The following is a 22583-nucleotide window of genomic DNA, read 5'->3' as shown; positions in this document are numbered from 1 at the left end:
CCTAGTTTTTTGCACTACTGTCAACATATAATGTAAGGGTAACGCATGTTTTTTCATGTTATAACATCTCCGGATTCTGCAAATGATGTAACACGAAATGAACATTATATGCTAATGCTATTCTAGCACAAAACTCATAAAAAACTAATAAATGAATACATTGTCCATCAACGTCATTAAATTTCCACGAAATACGCAGGAATGTCTGAGTTTTTTTCAGACTGATGTCATTTCCTTTTGAATTATCTGTATTGGGGCTTTGCCACGGAACGTGCATAAATGATAAGGTGTTTTAACAGCTTGTGAGCATGAGATTCTGTTAACACACATTTTTTTTCAATAAAACACCCTGAAAAGTAGTTTTTGCTAGAACAGAAGTTAACACACTTTTAGATATTTTTCTTAAAGTCTACTAATTAGCTCTTAAGCCACACCAGACTGATTACCTGTTTGTCGGATTTCCCGCACCAATCTGACAGGAAATGAAAAAAAAAAATTTAGATTTTTTTTTGACTGTCCGCACCTGGCGTATTCTTTGCGCTGGGTCGAAATCAGTAGGAATGAAAAAAAAGAAGACGAAATTCTGAACTTTAAACGCACCTTGCTTGTAATTTATCGGAACATCGGAAGAACATGTTCTCTGACACAGCCACCGATTTGAATACATAGCCTCCCTACCACACAGAAGGGATAATTACCCCGGTAGTATCAGTTTATTCGATTAATTTTTTGTAATAGTCGATCACTAAAACAATCGGGCATAACAAAATGGAAGACCCCTATATCTTTTTTGTCTCATGCAGAGATGATGAACGGCAAGTATTTCCAACAGCAGCTGTTGAGATTTCTCAAGCTGCAGTTTTACAGAGTTGTTTAGGGCTGCTGCGCTATACAATAAGATGAATCATTCCGCAGATACAGTCGTATAAAATCCGCCGAGGGCTTGTGTGTTTTTCAAATGCAGGTGTCTGTTTTTGACTTTCGTTGATTCTTTATTTGGTTTGAGTGATATGAAAGATGATAGACATTTGTTTATATGCCACTCAAAAGTGTCAACATTTGTTTTTGTTTACTTTGTATAGTGAAACCCTCAAAGTGCTTGATTTTCATTTGATTGCTGACAGGTAAATCCAGCCTGCTGACTTAGCACCGAATAGTACCACCTCAGATTAACAGGTTCATTTGAGTGCTGATCTGCATTTGTAACAGATACATGTTGTCCAGCACTTCAAGGGTTAAATGGTCTAACATCACAAGCAGAGAAAATTGTTAAGTGATATGGGACAAATAAGTCATTTCAGAATAACAGCGCTGATGATTTGAAAAGAAAATATTTTAATTTTTTCCTCGCTCGCTCATCCCAAATATTTTTGAAAAAAAAATCCGAAGAACAAGACATCAATTTGGTGTGGCCTTACCAGCAGATAGCTAGATATTATTCATAATCACCTTGAAATTATTTTCAAACAAAATTTTACTAGTATGACCATTCTGACTTATAATCAATCTTCCTGCAGAAACTGCAATGCACCTCTAACCTTAATAAACATACTTTAAATAAATGGCCATAAACTGTTCTGAGACTAATAAAATAATCATTTCTCATCTTGTCCTTAAGCACGTTGCATAAAATGTGAGTACCTATATAACCTTTAAAAAAGCAACCCAGTTACTTTTTCCAATAGAAACATAGCATCATAGGAAGTAAATAGCTTCCACATTCTAGCCACCTTGAATAAAATATTATAACACCTAAAATAGCATAATCAATTGTTGCACAAGTCTCAATGCTTAATGTCACAGTATTATGGGTGGGGGAAGGTATTTTTAGCAGTATGTAATAATTAAACAATCATCAACATTCCGAAATATATATAATTATGAAATTAGTTCAAAAGATGGCTTGTTGGCACAGGGGATGAGATAATTTTGCAGTGATTCTTGTGTGATTGTTCCAATTCTGCAGGCATCTTTATTCTTTTTTATATATTTACATTACATAATATTTTTTGTAGGTTTGCTTTCTCTAGTTTTTAATTCATTATTCTGATCAGATTAAATCAAACAATACAGAAATTTATGACTGGGAACTGCTATTTAAAGTGTAGTACAAGACTGGCAATGCTATAAATTTATTATTAGACCTCTTGTCCTTTAAAATATCACTGGAAAACTTCAAATTACCATTACATACCTTAAATATTTTGTGCCTCAGAAGTTTTTACAATAAAAAAAATGGGAAGGTAAAATTGCCTATACTATATCGATAAAATATGGTTGGCCGTTACATTTCACCCCCTACGATTGTGACATAAGAAAGACTACTTCTGTTCCACTACAAATGAATTATTTCAGGACCAAACGGTTGAAAACAACATTTCAAAAGCATAATTATGACAAAAAGTCATACTGACTGATGTGTAGGACTGTAAAACACATTTTGATCCCTATGAGCGAATTCAATTAGTTCAATTATGATTCAGCGGTGACATCGTACATGTATGACTTAAAGTATGACGTCATAATGATGTGACGTCATATAAAAGTTATGCTTGTAACTCGTAACACAGGGTCAACTTACCTAATTTGATTATTCTGTTCATAAATAATTTGCGATTTGTTAGATAACTAGTTTATGGAAACTTCTCAAAATTCTAATAAAAAAGGAACAAATATCTATACGTTCCATTGGCTATGCAACACTTTCCAACCATGGGGGTAAATTGTAACTTCATATGATCCGAATGATGTATTACACTGGAAATGTAGTACTGTAAAATACGAATTATTTGCATTCTTAGAATCGAAATAATAAATATGTTCCAATAATTTTATCACTTAATAAAATATGAGCCCTCGTTTGGATGCGAATAATTAAACCACTTGTGCTATATATGCACCCGTGATTTAACTATTATAACTATTATTACATACTCATTTAAAAACTCCATTAAGCTTCAATGGAACCTGAAACGTCAATATTTTTCCATATTGACGTTGAAATTTCTTATCCTGTGTGTGAAGTCAGATTCATTTATGCCGTCGCGTTTAAAAGCTCTTTAACGACGATATTTACAATTTCACTCAGGCTTAATAACAAATTTTAATAATTTATGTAATAATTTTAAATGTAGATGTGTATGTAATAAAAAGATTATTAGATTTGCATAAATATGCATTCGTTCTTTCGCGGAATAATATTACGCTCCTAAAATCGGCATCGAGAAATATGTGTTCGTTCTTTCGCGGAATAATATTACGCTCCTAAAGTCGTGCAATATTTCCGCTGCAGAACTCATACATATTTCTCGATACAAACCTAATAACCTATAAATACTGACGTTCAAAGTTCATATCGGGTAAGTGACGTCATTTGTGACATCAGTTTCATGTATGCTGTCGCGTTTAAAAGTTCTTTAACAACGATATTTTCAATTTCACTCAGGCTTAATTACAAATCTGAATCCTTTATATAATAATTTTAAATGTAGATGCATATGTAATAAAAAGATTATTAGATTTGCATCGAGAACTATGCACTCGTTCTATCGCGGAATAATATTGTGCTCCTAAGGTCGCGCAATATTTCCGCTGCAGAACTCATGCATATTTCTCGATACAAATCTAATAACCTATAATTATGCATCCAAACTCCTGCCCATACTTTATTAACTGATAAAATATAGGAACAGATGTATTATTTCTTAAATCAAATAGCCTTTGTAATAACAGAGATACTGGTACTGATGATAAACCCGGACAGATGATAAATCGACCAACTTGGAAATATTTGATTGCAAGCGGTTATTTATAAAATTGAACACACCATCTAATAGTTTCCACTTACAACACCAACCGGTGTAAACAAAAACAAAATTGGTAAATACCGGTATTCTGTATAAATAAATGACTTATATTTATTTGTATAAAAAATATTTATCCAAAATTACTGAGGAAAAGGGTGTTTTTGCGCATACTCACTGTCGAAACATGAAGGCCTGACATTGGGTCACTTTTCATTGATCAGGAATGACTGCTGCAGCTTTTTGGGGAAAGTTTCAATAGAATGATACGAAGAAAATTTTGTAAAAGACAAAGTGGTCGAATTTATCATCAGTCAACGTTCATACAGTCCCCATTTTACAAACCCCTTTCAGGGCCTCACTTCGTGTGAGTTTGCTTACTAAATATAAAATTTGAATTAAGTAAAGTTTTCAGCAAATGTTAAGCTTTATTTTGATACCAACCATTGATTTCAATTTGCAGAAATAAAAAAGTTACAGGTAAAAAACTTCATTTTCTGTTCGGGTTTATCATCAGTACCAGTACAGTGAAAATGCATCGAAATTAACATAAAATTTTAAGGAAAAAACGGCATAATTCATGAAAAACTGGTGCCAGAGTTATGGACATTGTGTCATATGATGCTCAGTAATAGCTGAGATAAAGTGACAGTGCGCCAAAACTGAAATTATAAGTAAAACATCACCCACTAAAACTTTAACCTAAAATTATAAGTAACAAAAGTGCCAGAATGTCACAATATACTCCCCTAAAAGAAAACTATTTGATTTAGGATTTGTTGGTGGTCAGAAATGTACATGTACTTGTTTTAGATAAAGTCTGTGGAAGTTGCATTTACAACAGTTGGCTTGACCCCTGAAAAGCTGATCTTGACTCTTGAAAATCTGATTTTGACCCTTGAAAATTTAGGCTGAAAAGTCAATGACGTGAGTTTCAGAGCCTACCAAACGCGCAGAGTCTTTGATTATCACCTAACAATATGGCTTTATTACTCTGGCTTGTCACCAGGCCCTAGAAAAAGCTAGGACATATAAACCCCAATTTGCCCCAGCATATGCTGGAAGTTAAATAAAACTGTGCAAATATTATTGATAAAAAGGGTTTTGTCTGGCTCTTCTTTCCAGGTTTGTTAGTTTTATCTTATATTTTGTACTTATTATTATTAAAATGAATTAGATGTGGAAACTTAAATTCTTGTTCATAATGTTATATCACACTATTCCAGATAAACATTAATTTTAATGTCATATCAAAAGGTTCACATTATATCTAAGTATTAACTTGTTTGTCCTTAATTTATATTATTACATAATTATATATTATTAATATTATAGTTATTAAAATTTTAAGGTTAAAAGGTAGGGCTGGAGCAGGTCTTTAAGGTAACTGCTATATAACAGTTGATCATGAAGTTATACAGACTATGTAGGATAGTTCTTATCAATGTTTAAAAATAATTGTAAATTGATATGATGGAAGTTACAAATGTAAATAAAACTGTACAAATTGTTAAAAAAGGTTTTGTCTGGCTCTTCTTTCCAGGATCCTATAATTAAGTGCAATAGCTTGTTGATGCGTTGCAGCAGTTTATAAAACATGAATTGCGCTCATTGCATTGAATTCGTTTAAAAATACTGCTTGAGTAAACGGTAACTACTGGAAATCACTGCTAAAGTTTCATATTCAATTTTACATGCCTCAAACCCGAGCGGAAGCTAATTATTAATATATATAAAATACTTATTAAAAAACGTAATAAGTTAACAGTAAACTTATGACAAGTAATCATAACTTTGACCTGCAATTACCTTATTATTATAACTGGTAATACAGTACATAATAGTACATGTATATATAGTGAGGTTTTGTGCCGTATTGAGAGCTGTCTGGCTGATATTGTCTTGCAACATGCTGAAGCTCAATGCTAATAGAATTGAGGTAATGTTATTCACATCAACGCATAACTCCAAGTACATTTGAGGACGTCTCGGTGAAGGTCGGTGACTGATAAAATCCACAAAATGTGTTAGGAATCTTTGCAGTATTTGACAACAGTATAATGAATATGGAACAACAAGTCAACTCTGTGTGCTGGGCTGGATATGCACAACTACACAGAATAGGTTCAGACTCACAGTGTCTTACCAGTGATGCCACAAAGACCCATGTCAACAGCCTGGTTACCTCACGGTTTGACTACTGTAATGCCTTATTAAGTGGTATTCCAAACAGCACACTTAACAAGTTGCAACATGTCCAGAACATGGCAGCTCACGCTGTCACTAAGACGCCCTGTCGCAATCATATAACACCGGTTCTGAAGGAGCTCCATTGGTTGCCAGTGAAATACTGGGTGCAGTACAAGGTTCTGACCAAAATCTTTAAGGCTCTACACAATCAGTTCCCTGCCTATATAAGGGATATACATGTAATAGAAGTGTATAAACTGGCCAGAAACCTAAGACCATGCGACACGCTGTCACTGAATATGCCAAAAACTAAAATGTGATGTATGGCAATCGCAGCTTTTCGTTCACTGCTTCCAAGCTTTGGAACACCCTTCCTGTCAAGATCAGGGAAGCTCACATGCTGGCTGCTCTCAAAATATAAAAGTATATATATGAAAGCCTGATAAAAACCCACTTCTTCGTATTATAAACATTTTGTTAACTGACCATTATACATTTTATTCTTTTTATAATACAGCACAGGACAGTATTTTATCCTAGGGTCACTTAATAAATACTTTTAAATATATATGTATATATATGTTCGTCGTGTTTTATCTTTATGTTTTACATGCATTTTTGGTTCCTGTTGAATGCGTATTTGTTTGTATTGTTTGCAATTTGTTGTGTAAAGCATTTTTGAACGTGTACATGTGCATGAAACAAGAATGCTAAATAAATGTGGTATAATAATAATATCAATATATACGTCTGGTTACCGGACCCTAGCCAATTCCAGTTCCAGTTATGAATGTACATTAACATGCAATAAAACTAGTAAAAGTTTTTTTAGTGATCCGCTATCGGCGATACAACTGTAACAAAATGGTCTGATGACTAGTCAGGTACTGTTAAACATCCAGTCATTAACTGCTGTGTGTATTATTCATTTTGGAATATTTGAGAACAAATTAATTCCAACAGTGTCCTTGAACATACTGTCATAATGGAAACGAGAATTTTTAAAAAATAACAATAAATATTAAGATCTCGAATTTTGTTGAAAATGAAATATCAAATTAGTTTTAATAAATTTCTCCTAAACTTTAATCTAAATGGTATATACACCCAACCCGACTGTTTACATTTTCTTCGAAAACATAAATGACAGACAAACTCCAAATGAATACATGTATATACTGTTCTGTGTCGATTAATTTTTATCAAAATATACTGTACTGGTACTGATGATAAACCCGAACAGAAAATGAGATTTTTTACCTGTAACTTTTTTACTTCTGCAAATTGTAATCAATGGTCAGTATCAAAATAATGCTTAACCTTTGCTGAAAATTTTACATCATCCAAATTTATATTTAGTAAGGAAACTCACACGAAGTGAGGTCCTGAAAGGGGTATGTAAAATGGCGACTGTATGAACGTTGACTGATGATAAATTCGAACACTTTGTCATTTACAAAATTTTCTTGGCATTATTATATCGAAACTTTCCCCAAAAGCTGCAACAGTCATTCCTGATCAGGTAATGAAAAGTTACCTAATGTCAGGCCTTCATGTATCGACAGTAGATCGACAGTGAGCATGCGCAAAAAAACCCACCCTCTTCCCCAGTAATTTTGGATATTAAATATTTTTTATACAAATAAATGTAAGTCATTTATTTATATAGAATATTTACCAATTTTGTTTTTGTTTACATCAGTTGGTGTTTTAAGTGGAAACTATTATCAGTACCAGTACAGTTGATAATGTTCAGATTAAATAAATGAATTATATTGGACATTCAGCAGAAAAAAATAAATTAGGGCTGTCATCGATAGAAACGATATCGATGTATCAACGATATTTATTTGTCGATCGATTATCGATTCCCATTTTCAAAAATCGATATTTTACAGAGAGAAAAAACTATCCAAATAAACACTCAGACCCTCAAAAACAATTAAACTTACAAAGTTGTAAATTCAGATAAATGCAAAAGAGAAGTGAAGGCAAAATAAAAATGAAAGATTTTATTAATTTTTATTTGTTTCTTTTATTTTCATAAATACAAATACAACACAATCAAACAGTAATATGAAAAGTAGGCAATAAAACTAAAAATAGCATTTATGCATACAGGAAGGTATATAGTATGCATATGAACAAATAGGTTGTTAATCTAACTTAATAATCGATATATCGATGTATCATCGATATTTGTCTTCTGATATATCGGTATCGTCGATATGAATGCGGGTCAAAACGGTCCATACCAAGACGGCCCAGTCCAGGACGGCCCAGATATATTAAATATACCGTAATATACCGTTATGACAAATTAAAGATGCTATTTTGTAAGATCATAGTTGATTTAGAATAAAATTATATTAAGGGACAATTATTTTTTCTGATTTAATAATCGCTATTCACTTCTTAATTGCTAGAATAAAATAATTTATTTTTGCTTTTTAAGTGTCTAATGATCGTATCTATATAACGATATAAAATAAATTTAAATAAGACATAAAAGTTAAAAAAAAAAGATATGGCTTATTTTCGTACTTCCTATCCATATTCATTTATCTTTTATGGGCATTTAATTGCTTTAATTGCTTTAAAAATTAATTAATGTTCATTTTATAGATGTTTTTTTCGTGTCCTGCCCTGTTGTCCAATTATATGTATAATAAAATTTGTTGTCATTTTTGCTATGTAAATAAATAAAACATAAATAAAAAGAATTATTTGAAATTCTTGGTTATTCTTGGTTATTAATGAAAACTGGTCCATCATGGTATGGGCCGTCTTGGTTTTTGGCCGTTTTGGTGCCGGACCGTCATAGATTTGGGCCGTTTTGACCCGTCACCGTCGATATGCCTAAGACCCAATCAATGACAGCCCTAAAATAAATTGTTTAAAAACAAACTTTATGACATGACAAAGCATATGCAACTATCTATGTTATTATTTAATAAATAATTTACAGTATATCAGTGTATATAGCAAAACAGGCTTGTCTATAGCCCTAACAGTAAAATATTTGATTATGTGTCTAGCACCTGTGCTAGTAACAGGCTTGTCTAGATACAGTAGTCGGATCCATCCGTACCTCCAGATTCTTCAAAAAACACTTTTATACTGCAATAACGGAACAAGTTATATACATTTTGCTTTACCTCTTTTTTAAACGTTATATAAAATTGTGCTTTACCTCCATCTGTTGACACCGACTTGTGATACACCTGCAAACCATGGGTCCAAAATGTAAACACACCGGTAAGTTTGAGCTCCTTCTAGAGCAGCTCGTAGCGCCGGGTTATCGTGTAATCTTAAACCTTTCCGAAACCAGTGTAGAACTCTACGTTTCGGTTGTTTAGTTGTGACGTCCATTCTTATATGTTTTATCAGTTTGATTAATCCTCCATCATTCCTTGAAAATACATTGTCAATTTATGATAAAATTAGATGCAAAGTCACGTGACTGTGGTAAACATATTATTCGGAACGCTTCTTATTTCATCTCCTTTTTTTTGCAGAGTTAACGTTCCTTACACTACCAAAGGCACATATGAGCCGCGCTATGGGAAAACCAACATAGTGCGTTTGCGTTTGCGACCAGCATGGATCCAGACCAGCCGCGCAGGCTGGTCAGGATCCATGCTGTTCGCTTTCAAAGCCTTTGCAATAAGAGAAACCGTTAGCGAACAGCATGGATCCTGAATGGATATTGAACAAACAGTTTCAGTCTGTTTTTAGCCCCAAATCACCACTAAACCTCGCCTTGCTCAGCAAAATGAAACTAATTCCAGATGGTAATACAGTTTCTACTATGCCATATATTAAGATAGGCACAAATGGTATTGAGAAACTTCTCAGCAACCTGAACCCCTGTAAGGCCAGTGGTCCTGACAAAATTAAAACACTCTGTAGAACTACCCCCCCCCCCCCCCCCCCCCATCCTTGAGGTCATATTCCAGAAATTCCTGGAGGAAGGATCACTTCCATGCCAGTGAAAATCCGCGTATGTTGCCCCCCCCCCCCCCCCCCCCCCCCACATTTTTAAAAAGGGTGATAGGTCAAATCTAGTAGGCCAATTTCATTAACATGTGTCCTATGCAAAGTTCTTGAACACCTTGTTTCCTCATCTGTTGTTAAGCACTTCACCAACCATGGTATTCTGTATGACCTACAGCATGGATTTAGAGAAAAAAGGTCATGCGTTACTTAGTTAGTTATGTTAGTAAATGATTTGGTCACTTCAGTCTACAATAAGAAACAAGTAGTTATACTACTAGATTTCAGTAAGACTTTCGACAAGGTTAGCCATGAGAAAGTCCTTATAAAAATGCATGAATATGGAGTCAAAGGTAACACACTAAGATGTGTCAAAGGCTTCTTAGATAATAGGATCCAATCAGTAGTCCTAAATGGCACTACCTCTGATGCCATCCCAGTATCGTCAGGTGTCCCACGGGGGTCTATACTTGGTCCCCTGCTCTTCCTAGCTTACTTAAATGACCACCCACAAAACGTCAGTTCCAAAGTCCGTCTGTTTGCAGATGACACGGCAATATATCTAACTTTGTCATCTGCAGACCAATCTGTCACTCTCCAAAATGACCTAAAACTTCTAGAAAAGTCGGAGTTGTAGTGGGATATGGAGTTCAACCCCTCCAAGTGTCAAGTGATCCACGCCACTAGAAGGAAACATCCTATCCCTACCCAGTATTACCTACATGGAGTCCAACTTGAATCGGTCAGCTCAGCAAAATACCTAGGCGTGGATATCTCAAATGACCTATAATGGGACAATCACATAAACAGGTCAACCAAGAAAGCTAACCAAACCCTAGGGTTCTTACGAAGAAACATTAAGGTCAAATCCCAACCCATTAAGACCATTGCTTACCAGACTCTCCGACCCCAGCTCGAATATGCCTCCGAGGTATGGCCGCCCCACACCCAAACTCAAATTGACCAAATTGAAAGCGTCCAAAGGAGAGCCGCCCGTTGGATCAAGACCGACTACGGCCGTACTTCCAGTGTAACAGATATGCTACACTCCCTAAACCTTCGTCGACTGGATTTAAGGCGTATAGATTCTAGGTTATCACTCTTCTATAAGATTCATCATGATCTGGTTGCTATCCCAATCGTAGATTACCTGACCCCAATGACACGTTGTGTCCGCTATGGCCATTCCCTAAGTTTTAGGTTAATTACTGCAACCACTGACTATTACAAGTTTTCTTATTTTCCGAGAACAGTGTACCATTGGAACCAACTCCCCCCCCACCCCCCCCCCCCCCCCCCCCCCCCCCCCCCCCCCCCGCCTCCCTACCCTAGAGCAGTTCAGTGCTGCAGTTTGCAGTCTTGAACATGTCTCGCCCTAGTTATCCTGCAAACTCAAGTTTTAACCTTTTTATATCACCAAAGTTATTTTTAGTTTCTTCCACTCTAAATTTTTATCACTATATTCTTTCTCTGTTTGATTTTGACGCGCAAAACGTCTACGTTCCCGCAAGGGGGTTGACGTCTACGGCAGATAGATAGATCCTGACCAGACAGCGCAGATGCGCAAGCTGGATCCGTGCTGGTCGCAAACGCACTATGTTGGTTTTCTCATGGCGCGATATAATGATTCTGTTGCAATGTCTGTTTTAAATGTTGGTCATTAGTGCGTGGAACCCCAGGATATAGGTCTCTAATTATAATAAACTAGAACAAGATTTAGCTTACCAAAAGTTTCCTTAATTCTAGCGCGCGCATATTTAATATTCTTTTTAAGGGATCTGTTTTAGCATTACAGATGTCTAATAAAACAAACAATGATGAAAACGTGTTTTGTTAGTTTACGTGCATCCTTAACTATCTAAAAAATATTCAAAGTTATTTTACACAAACATTTATTTAACCCAGCCAATAAAGAAAGAACCAAACTGATAAACAGCTAACAATTGTAGGAAAGTTTCAGTTATAAATGCAAATGAGAATTTCACTAGTAGCGAACCTAGCTATAGTGCTATCCTTACTGAAGAATTCAGCTTATCCCTTCGTATACATAATCAATCAAATGAAAGTAGAAATGTTACCCTAAAACATTAACACATACGTAGGTAATCAGAACCTACAAAAGTTATAATCAAACAACTTTAGATAAGCGATTCTTCCTAAATATCAACAGCCGAAAATAAATAATATAGACCATCTATCAAAATTTCGGGAATCCACCGTCGGAACCTTCCTTAGTGGCACAGATCGGAATTTGGCCGTCTGTATGCCACTTTGTAAATGCACACGGACATGGCTGGGAAAAGACTTGTGAGGTGCATGCTTTGCGTTCTTTGTATGTTGCTTTGCCTGTTGGACTTTTGTCCTTGCTTGTAGGTATATAATTTAGAGTACTACAGAATATGTTTACTGTATTGCTGGAACAAGATTGCTGGTTATAAGCAAAGTCTACAACTGATTAAGTCCATTTTAAATGTATCTTCATCAAAATGTTTGAAGAACCTGTAATTAACTGAAGTCTAACCTAATACCAGTTCTAGATTTTCCAGAAAAATATGTCTGAAAATGACCTCCTCCATCAACGGGCGGGACAATCACTGCAGTTATTTTATCTGGACAATTGTGTAAATATGATCGATTAGGGATACTTGGCTTACATATTCTAGTTGAGGTTTTAACCAACTGTTTGAAACCTAGGGAATCTATTACTGAGGACCATTTTGCATTATCAAGACTTGTATCTGGAGAAAATTCGAAGTTACAGTGTCTACAAGACAATGGCCTCTTGGATTTTGCAAACTGCATATTTCATTTGCATTTCATATGAATGGATCCAATTTAGTTACTAATTTGAGGGCTGGGGTTTGAAGTTAAGTAAAAATTAAGGGCTTACTGTATTGTAAAGCCACTTGTATATAATACTCAGTTACCGATTTCAAAGTCAAATATACCAGAAACTGGTACGTTTTCCTTTACCTATACTAATAAGTCACCACCTAGTTTTCCTAGTCTGTCGAGTAGCCATCAATCAGAAGTTCTTTAGTCTTAGGAATGTTTCGCACAAACCTACATGTATGGAATTTTCATTACGGATCATTTTTATTTCATCAAGTTTTGGAATAACAGAACCTTAACGAATTCAGTTAATTTGTACCTTTATTAGAGGATTGCTGAGGACTGTTTGTGTGGCTGTAATAACGTTTTCATAGCACAAATCATTTGAACTATCAGATGTAAGTACGTTTCTTACACACGTCTGGGTTAGCTTGGCTTAAATTGTGCACAGCGAATTAAAGCAAGTTACGCACGCGATAAGTCAAATCTGGAGGATGAAGTAAAATTCAAGTGCAAGGCTATTGTAACGATTACTGAATGCATAAAGGGAAGTAATTCCATTAATATGCAAATTTGCAAACCTGTCAGTTGTCATTGGAGTAAGATGACAGTATATATGCACATTAAATCACCTTTGGTGATGAGCTAGCTTTTCACCGACGGGATTTGTGTGGCACTGAAACGTTACAAATGGTGGCAACGGTGGGATGAAGTCAACTGCCGGACTGGATTTGCCTTACCCATGAATTTCCTAGGCCAAATCTCGGGACGAGATTTCTCGGAGGGGAAAGTAATGTAACGATTACTGAATGCATAAAGGGAAGTAATTCCATTAATATGCAAATTTGCAAACCTGTCAGTTGTCATTGGAGTAAGATGACAGTATATAAGAGCGATAAATCACCTTTGGTGATGAGCTAGCTTTTCACCGACGGGATTTGTGTGGCACTGAAACGTTACACTATTACAATAGTAGCTTGGTCTGGGATACTGTATTCGGCTTGTAATGACCGTTTTAAAACAGAACGGAGTAGGGTTTTGTGCACTATTTCTGTCATGAATATTAATTATTGAAAGTAGTCCGGCAACATTTTACTATAAAAGTTATTACGCACCTCATATGAGCTGTAAGGTATCAAAACTACTTTCTGTATAAAAAAGAGATCTAATGTACAAGCACTGCATACAAAAAAATATATTATTTTAATATTTATTGTTCTTATACCGGTCTCTAATTTTCCCGGACCTTGAACTTTGACCCTTTCGGCATTGATGCTATCTTTTGTGGACTGCTGCGATTATACGACGTTTCATACATTTCTTCATTTTTGAAAATTGTTCGTGATCTTGCTCATACTTTTAACTGTTTCTGGCTCTGCATGATGTAAAAATTTCTGTTTCACATGTAGTATCTTGTAATAAATATGGAGGATCATGCAATTTCAATAAAATGCTCAGTGTTTTTTCGTTAACAAGTGCCATACAAGGTGAGAGTGGAAAGATGGGGTTTGCCGTCCGGAATTATATATTTATCTTAAAGAGAATTCCTATAGTTTTTTTCCTTTCATAGAATTTTTTAAATTCACATATATTATAGGAAAATTTGTGCTGAAAACAATGAACAAATAAAAACAATAGGTCACCAGGCTTGTTTTTGTGAAAAAAATGTTTTGAACACATCCACTGTTGCTGAAACTACCAGCGATTTTTCAACATTTTCATAATTTTCTTCTTTTTTATAAATACCAACCAAAATATACACCCAGGCAGCACAATACGGTTTTTTCTTTTTACAGATTTTATTATATACTTATTTGATATCATAGTCATATTTGTAATACTCTATCCTTACAATAATGGGTACAAATGAAAAAGATATTGTTTCATATTTACTTTTCTGAACTTTTTTCAATGAAAAATACCCATAGTGAAGAATTTTTTTTTTAAATTTTGAAAAAACTCTTTCATAGAATTTTTTCTTTTTCTTCTTGTGTATATATAATTGTATTGTGAGCATAAAAATGGCTAAAAATGTATGGGTCACCAGGCTAAATTTTATGTTAAGACCGCTAGAATACAACACCTGTTCGGACGGAAATGACGCGAACCTGGCCAAATTGATTACATGTATGTCTGCTAAAAGTTAAAAAAAAAGTTTTAAAAATTCTTAATTCTTTCTATAATTGAATACTAAATAATCTGAAAGGTGATATTGTCTTATCAGTACTAAGTCAATTGTCTTACATTATATGAACAACACTGTCTTTGTACTAAAATGCGATGTGAAAACACAACCACAAAAATAGCAAGATACCTGTCAGGCATGACACTTGTCAATACAACATAAACCAGTATCAACATTTGATTACTGATATAACTTATCAAAAATGTTATTTCATTCAAAATTCCTCATATTTAAGATTGTCTGTAACATGTTTCAACAAATGTTGACTTCAGTTCAGTTTTCCATAGAAAGTGTCGGCTGCGCAGAAAGATGCGCATAAAAAACTATACGATCAAATTTTTTCGACAGTTAAGATTTTTTTCATACCTTGTGAGCTTGAAGAACATTTAGTTTCTAAGACATTTAAGAGCAGAAAAAGCACAAATCACCACACTCGTTTTTACTTTATAGGGCATATTCTTCTCCCACTGTTTAAGCATTTTTGAAATTAAAGTAAACTTGAAAAATGGAAGTACTTTATAAAACACATATCTCACTCAATGTTAAAGGGATTTCAGATCTTACAGGCTACTATGGATACATGCAGATATCAGTATTATATAAGCATAAATGTCACTAACAAATCTCTTTCATTTTTACATGTTGATATAATTACCATATCCACTTTTTTTCAATGGAAAAACGTATTTGAATCCACAAAAAAATCTGTTGTTCAGAGTTAAAGAAATATTTTGCTGCTTTAACGACACACAAATATACTTCAAAATGGAACGAAAAAAGTTTGGGCCACCGTACATTAAAAAAGTCCTGTAAAGACCGCACGGTGAATTTAGGTATTTTCAGCCCTTTTTGTTTTAATTCATACCTCCTAGATAATATTTTCAAATATCTAAGTGGAACAGGTTGGTTCTGATATTTTCCTGACTATAATAGTAATAATAATAAGCTACAACTTAAAAAAAAATGTTTTCAACATAGCACTTTTTATTACATACTCGTTTCTATTCCCCGTTAAGTTACACCGGTACCGGAAACGTCAATATTTTTCCATACACTGACGCCTGAATTTCATATCGGGTGCGTGACGTAATTCAGTGTGTGTTGTTGCACTATTTTTTCTATTTAGTTCAGTATTGTCAATCCTATTCAGGCTATTGAACATATTTATGATATTTACATAATATTTATACATGTAGATGCGTATGTAATGAAAAGGTTATTATCTTTGCTTCGGGAAATATGCACTAGAATATTGCGCTCCTAAAGTCGCGCTGAAGAACTCGTGCATATTTCCCGATACAAAGCTAATAACCTATAATTACCGACTCCTTACATCAGATTTCGGAATAACCTTTATTAGATTTTTTTCATTGATACAAGTGTACAGGTATAGCAATTTTAATTCTTGAGATGAGATATGAAATAATTACCTGCATTTGAGTTCACTGTTGTATATGATTCTGCGTTGAATGAAATTTTGATTCCGCCGGGTTCTGTGATCAGAAAACTTTTTCTTTATTTAGGCTTTGATCTCTTGTTTCAGCAGCTCCAATCGAAATTCTGTGATTATCTCCAGTTTTCTGTGATTGGCGCTTAATCCACTTCTTTATTTTCCGTCATAATTTTAGTTAGTTTAAAATACATATTATAACTGATTAAATGCTTTAGTCTAAAATTTAAGTTCGAGCGTTTTAAAACCACGAGTCAAAACTTAAGATAATTGATATTTGCTCGTTATATAAAAACAGAACATTTAAGTGTATTTTGAGACTTTCTGACAGTTGGTAGAGGTCATAACTTGAAAGAAATGATGTCTTTTCACAATCTACTTAACTGCGTCCTTCCGTCCGTCACACTTCGTGTCCCGTCCATAACTCTGCCATCCATGAAGGGATTTTGAAATAACTTGGCATAAATGTTCCCCATAATGAGACGACGTGTCATGCGCAAGACCAAGACCCCTAGCTCCATGGTCAAGGTCAGACTAAGAGATCAAAGGTTAACAGGGTCTGTTTCGTGTCACAGGTGGCAGTAACGTACCTAGGATACAGTATGAGTCCATGAGCCATATACACTTAAATGTATTACAATTATAATGTTTTCTGCAAAAGAAAATGCCAAAAAGTCGTTTTGAAAACATTATAATTGTAATGTATTTAAGTGTATATGGCTCATGGACCCATACTGTATCCTAGGTACGTTACTGCCACCTGTGTTTCGTGTCTGGTCCGTAACTCTACCATTCAAGGGATTTTGAAATTACTTCCAAGCACAAAAGTTCCCCATAATGAGACAAGGTGTCATGCGCAAGTTCCAGACCCCTAGTTCTAAGGTCAAAGTCACATTTTGAGGTTAAAGGTCAACATGGTCTGTTTCTTGTCCAGTCAATAACTCTGACATTCATCAAGAGATTTTAAAATTACTTGGCACAAATGTTCCCTTTGAGTTGATGCGTAAAGGCCCAAACTAGCTCCAATGTCAAGATCAACTTTGGATATAGAACTTATTTTTGTCTGGCTTGTTACTTTTTTATGCATTGGGGTATATTCAAATAACTTGTCATGTGCAAAGGTCAAGGTCACAGGCACCCAAGTTAACTTTCTTCTTTTTTGTTTGTACATGAGATTACCTCCCTGATAATTCAACATTAGTAAACTAAACAAGAGGACCATGATGGTCCTGAATCGCTCACCTGCCCCCGAATGAACTGAGTATGACGTCGTTTTTTCTATTATTTGACACAGTGACCTAGTTTTTGAGCTCATGTGACCTACTTCTGAACTTGACCTAGATATCATCAAGATAAAAATTCTGACCAATTTTCATGAAGATCCATTGAAAAATATGGCCTCTAGAGAGGTCACAAGGTTTTTTATTATTTGACATAATAACCTAGTTTTTGAAGGCATGTGACCCAGTTTTGTACTTGACCTAGATATCATCAAGGTGAACATTCTCACCAATTTTCATATAGACCTCATGAAAAATATGGCCTCCAGAGAGGTCACAAGGTTTTTCTATTTTTAGACGTACTGACCTAGTTTTGACCGCATGTAACCCAGTTTCAAACTTGACCTAGACATCATCAAGATGAACATTCAGACCAACTTTCATACAGATCAAATGAAAACTATGGCCTCTAGAGTGGTCACAAGGTTTTTTCTATTATTTGACCTACTGACCTAATTTTTGTCCGCATGTGACCCAGTTTCAAACCTGACCTAGATATCATCAAGATGAACATTCTAACCAATTTTCATGCAGATCCCATGAAAAATATGGCCTCTACAGAGGTCACAGGGTTTTTCTATTATTTGACTTACTGACCTAGTTTTTGACTGCACGTGACCCAGTTTCAAACTTGACCTACATATCATGAAGATGACGTTCTGATCAATTTTCATGCAGATCCAATGAAAAATACGGCCTCTACAGAGGTCACAAGGTTTTTCTATTATTTGACCTACTGACCTAGTTTTGGACCGGACGTGGCCCAGTTTCGAACTTGACCTAGATTTTATCAAGATGAACATTCTGACCAATTTTCATACAGATCCCATGAAAAATATGACCTCCAGAGAGGTCACAAGGATTTTCTATTATTTGACCTACTGACCTAGTTTTTGATGGCACGTGACCCAGTTTCAAACTTGACCTAGATATCATCAAGATGAACATTCTGACCAATTTCTATGAAGATCCCATGAAAAATATGGCCTCTAGGGAGGTCACAAGAATTTTCTATTTTTAGACCTAATGACCTTGTTTTGGACCGCAGTTGACCAAATTCGAACTTGAGCTAGAAATCATCAAGATGAACATTCAGATCAATTTTCATTCAGATCCCATGAAAAATATGGCCTCTACAGAGGTCACAAGGTTTTTCTATTATTTGACCTACTGACCTAGTTTTGGATCGGACGTGACCCAGTTTCGAACCTGACCTAAATATCATCAAGATGAACATTCTGACCAATTTTCATGCAGATCCCATGAAAAATATGACCTCTAGAGAGGTCACAAGGATTTCCTATTATTTGACCCACTGACCTAGTTTTTGACCGCAGTTGACCCGGTTTCTAACTTGACCTAGATATCATCAAGATGAACATTCTGACCAATTTTCATACAGATCCAATGAAAAATACGGCCTCTACAGAGGTCACAAGGTTTTTCTATTATTTGACCTACTGACCTAGTTTTGGACCGGACGTGACCCAGTTTCGAACTTGACCTAGATTTCATTAAGATGAACATTCTGACCAATTTTCATGCAGATCCCATGAAAAATATGACCACCAGAGAGGTCACAAGGACTTTCTATTATTTGACCTACTGACCTAGTTTTTGATGGTACGTAACCCAGTTTCGAACATGACCTAGATATCATCAAGATGAACATTCTGACCAATTTTTATGAAGATCTATTGAAAAATATGGCCTCTAGGGAGGTCACAAGGATTTTCTATTTTTAGACCTACTGACCTGGTTTTGGACTGCACATGACCCAGTTTCGAACCTGACCTAGATATCATCAAGATGAACATTCTGACCAATATTCATAAAGATCCCATGAAAAATGTGACCTCTAGAGTGGTCACAAGCAAAAGTTTACGCACGCACGCACGGACGACGGACGCTGCGTGATCACAAAAGCTCACCTTGTCACTTTGTGACAGGTGAGCTAAAAACCATCCTTGTTCAGAGTATTCCTCAACAACACCCAACTGAAATTCATAAAAACTTCAAAGGACTCTTCACTCGCAAGAGGAGATGCACTTGCTTCTCAGGAGTTCTAAGAAAATTCTTGGGAAGCTTTACTACTAAGACAAGGTATGTGTCCAGTCAATGAATTCCACTTTTGTTCTTTTAATATGTAAAAATCATTTTCCGGGGAGAATCCGTTTTTTCGATATTTTCTTATTCAATAGTTTCCACTTAAGGAACATTCCTTAAAACTATTTTGAAATCAGGTCAGCAGTTTTAGTGAAAAAGTCATGCTATAGGTGCCAGTAAGAATTGATTACTGTACTCTGTATGTCACAGGTAGCAAAATGGACCTCCTTCAGTACAGGGGTAATCCTACTATGACCAGATGTTCTAGTTATATTGTGAGCTGCCATGTTCTAGACGTGTTGTAGTTTGTCCAATATAGTGCTAGGAATACCACTGAAGAATACATAACAGAAGACCGATTGTGAGATAACCTGGCAGTTTATTAGTGTTGGTTGCATTTCTGGTTAGGTACCATATGATCTGGCCTGTTATGCATAGTGGTGGATTTACAGACCTGCATGTGATCTTGTTAGAAGTCTAACATTGCCCAAGTTTTCTCATATTTTTGATTTTATCTCAGTCACTGGTCTGGTGAAATTACAATTTGTGCTATTTCCTATACTGGTCTCATTTTTATTATCTCATCTGTGATATCTAGATCGTACACTAGAGGTCACATTTTCTATTCAGTCTACATGAAACTAGGTCAGAATGTATGTCTTGATAAACAAGGACAAGAAGTTTAAGCCTATACCATGTTAACAAGGTTTTTCTATGATTTGACCTCGTTTAACAACTACAATAATCCGGTTTCAAATCTGACCTAGACTTCATAGAGACAAATATTTTGACAAAGTTTTATGAAGACAAGATAGAAAATGTGGCCAGAAATGAACCCAGTAAAAACACTTAGAGGGTAACGTTCAAACCAAGTTTCATAAAGATTGGGCAAAAGTTATGACCTCTATTGTGTTAATAAGGTTCCCTTACTATTTGACCTAGTGACCAGTCACCTAACTTTTGACCCCAGATGACCAGGTAACAAGCTCTTTCGAGAGCTTATTAAAGGTGACATTTTGACCAAGTTTCATAAAGACTGGGCCAAAATTGTGACCTTTGGAATGTTAACAATACTTTGACATATGTTTCGACCCCAGATGAGTAAGTAACAAACTCTTTTTTTATTGAAGGTAACATTCTGACAAAGTTCCATTCAGACTGGACCAAAATTGATATTTAGAGCATTGACAGTCCAACTGTTGACTATGACGGACAACCACAATAACTCACCTTGATCACTTTCTGCTCAAGTGAGTTAAAAGTCTAACACAGAAAAAACAAGAGCTGTCACTAATGCCCCCGCAGCGCCTTGACCTTTGACCTGGTGACATTGACCTTTGACCTGGTGACCCCAAAGTCAGTAGGGGTCGTGTTCTCAATAAGTATTATCAGCATGTGAAGTTTGAAGGTCCTGGGTGCAGTGGTTTGCGAGTGAAGTGCCTTCATGCAGAAAGTTAATGTTGTGATGAACGAACGGACGAACGAACTAACGGATGGACAGTTGAAAACTACTATGCCTCCCTTCAGGGGCATAAAAACTAAAATTAATATTTATAATTTAGAGAATGTGCAAACAAAACAGTGGTAGCTGTATGAAATCTGGAATACAATAAATCAGAAACTTCCAATGTGTTTCAAATTTTATTGTTTTTCATTTTTCAGAATCAAGTTTAATACAGACATTCCTTGCCATCTATCAGTTTTAAACTACTGAAAAGTAAGGGCATAATGTGCACAATGTTTTTTCCCCTTATTTTTAACAGATCTGTACAAACACAATATATCCCAACTAATTTTCTGTATGTCCCCTGAGACTGACATGTAAAAAGCACATGTCAAAAACCTAAAGGTAAAAGCTTCGGCAACACTGCCTATTCTCGAGTACAAATAAAACACCTCTACGTTTCCTTAACAATGTGGTTCTATTCACAGATCTAGCAACAGCAGTCTTCATCAAAATATGTACAGTCTTTAACCAGTTCTATTGCACTCCTGTTCTGTTCAAGTTGAAAATAGGTTTTTTACCCTTACTCTGCTAAATTTCTATAATGAACTTATCTATCTTTCAATTTGGACAGTACTATTAATTGTTAATAGGGGTGCATACCAAAAATACACTGACTGAATGGCAAACAGTGACTGTGTAGATCATGATCAGACCACAAGGATGTGCAGGCTGATCATGATCTACACTGGTCAAAAAGGCAGAATCAGTCATGTCCAGCATGATAAGGGTTAAGAGTCTCAGATACAAGAAATTAAATAGTTTATAACAACTTCTCTGTAAATCTGTTCATTTCTGTGTTGAACACGCCACTAACTTTACTCAAAAACTTTCAGTTCAAAAAGCGCAAACATAAATCGCAGATCTTCTGAGAGAAATAATTTATATTACATACAGGTCTGTTAACCATTAACCACTGCCTATACAACAATAAACATCCTATAACAAACATCTATTAACACTTCTTCACATACTGCTGCTTCAAAAGGGAATAATTTCGATGATTTACAGGGGTACACCTACAGATGCAAATCTTTACACAGACGGCTGCATCTGTTAAATATCAAAATGTAAAAATCAATATTACCTTCATTTTGAAGAGTTTTTACACAAAGTACAGGACCTGGTATTCTTTTTATATACAGGTAATATCAATATTTAGCATGTGACTAATGCAGTCAACAGCCTTTTGTCAGACTACATAAGGGTTCACTTATATACATATTACATAATACTC

At 35.2% G+C, this 22583-nt stretch overlaps 1 protein-coding gene across 1 annotated transcript in view; it reads right to left on the bottom strand.

Moving 5' to 3' along the window:
• LOC123552817 (cleavage stimulation factor subunit 3-like) overlaps positions 1-22583 on the bottom strand; it is a 135898-nt gene that overhangs the window by 65884 nt on the left and 47431 nt on the right. The window contains exon 22 of the mRNA XM_053540940.1: positions 9187-9338. Coding sequence (XP_053396915.1) covers positions 9187-9338 — 152 coding nt within the window. The remainder of the gene's footprint in view (positions 1-9186; positions 9339-22583) is intronic.

The sequence above is a fragment of the Mercenaria mercenaria genome, chromosome 4 (genome assembly GCF_021730395.1).
Source record: "Mercenaria mercenaria strain notata chromosome 4, MADL_Memer_1, whole genome shotgun sequence".
NCBI lineage: Eukaryota > Metazoa > Mollusca > Bivalvia > Venerida > Veneridae > Mercenaria > Mercenaria mercenaria.
Note: the sequence above shows the minus strand (reverse complement) of the source record. Positions and strands in the feature narration are given on the sequence as shown.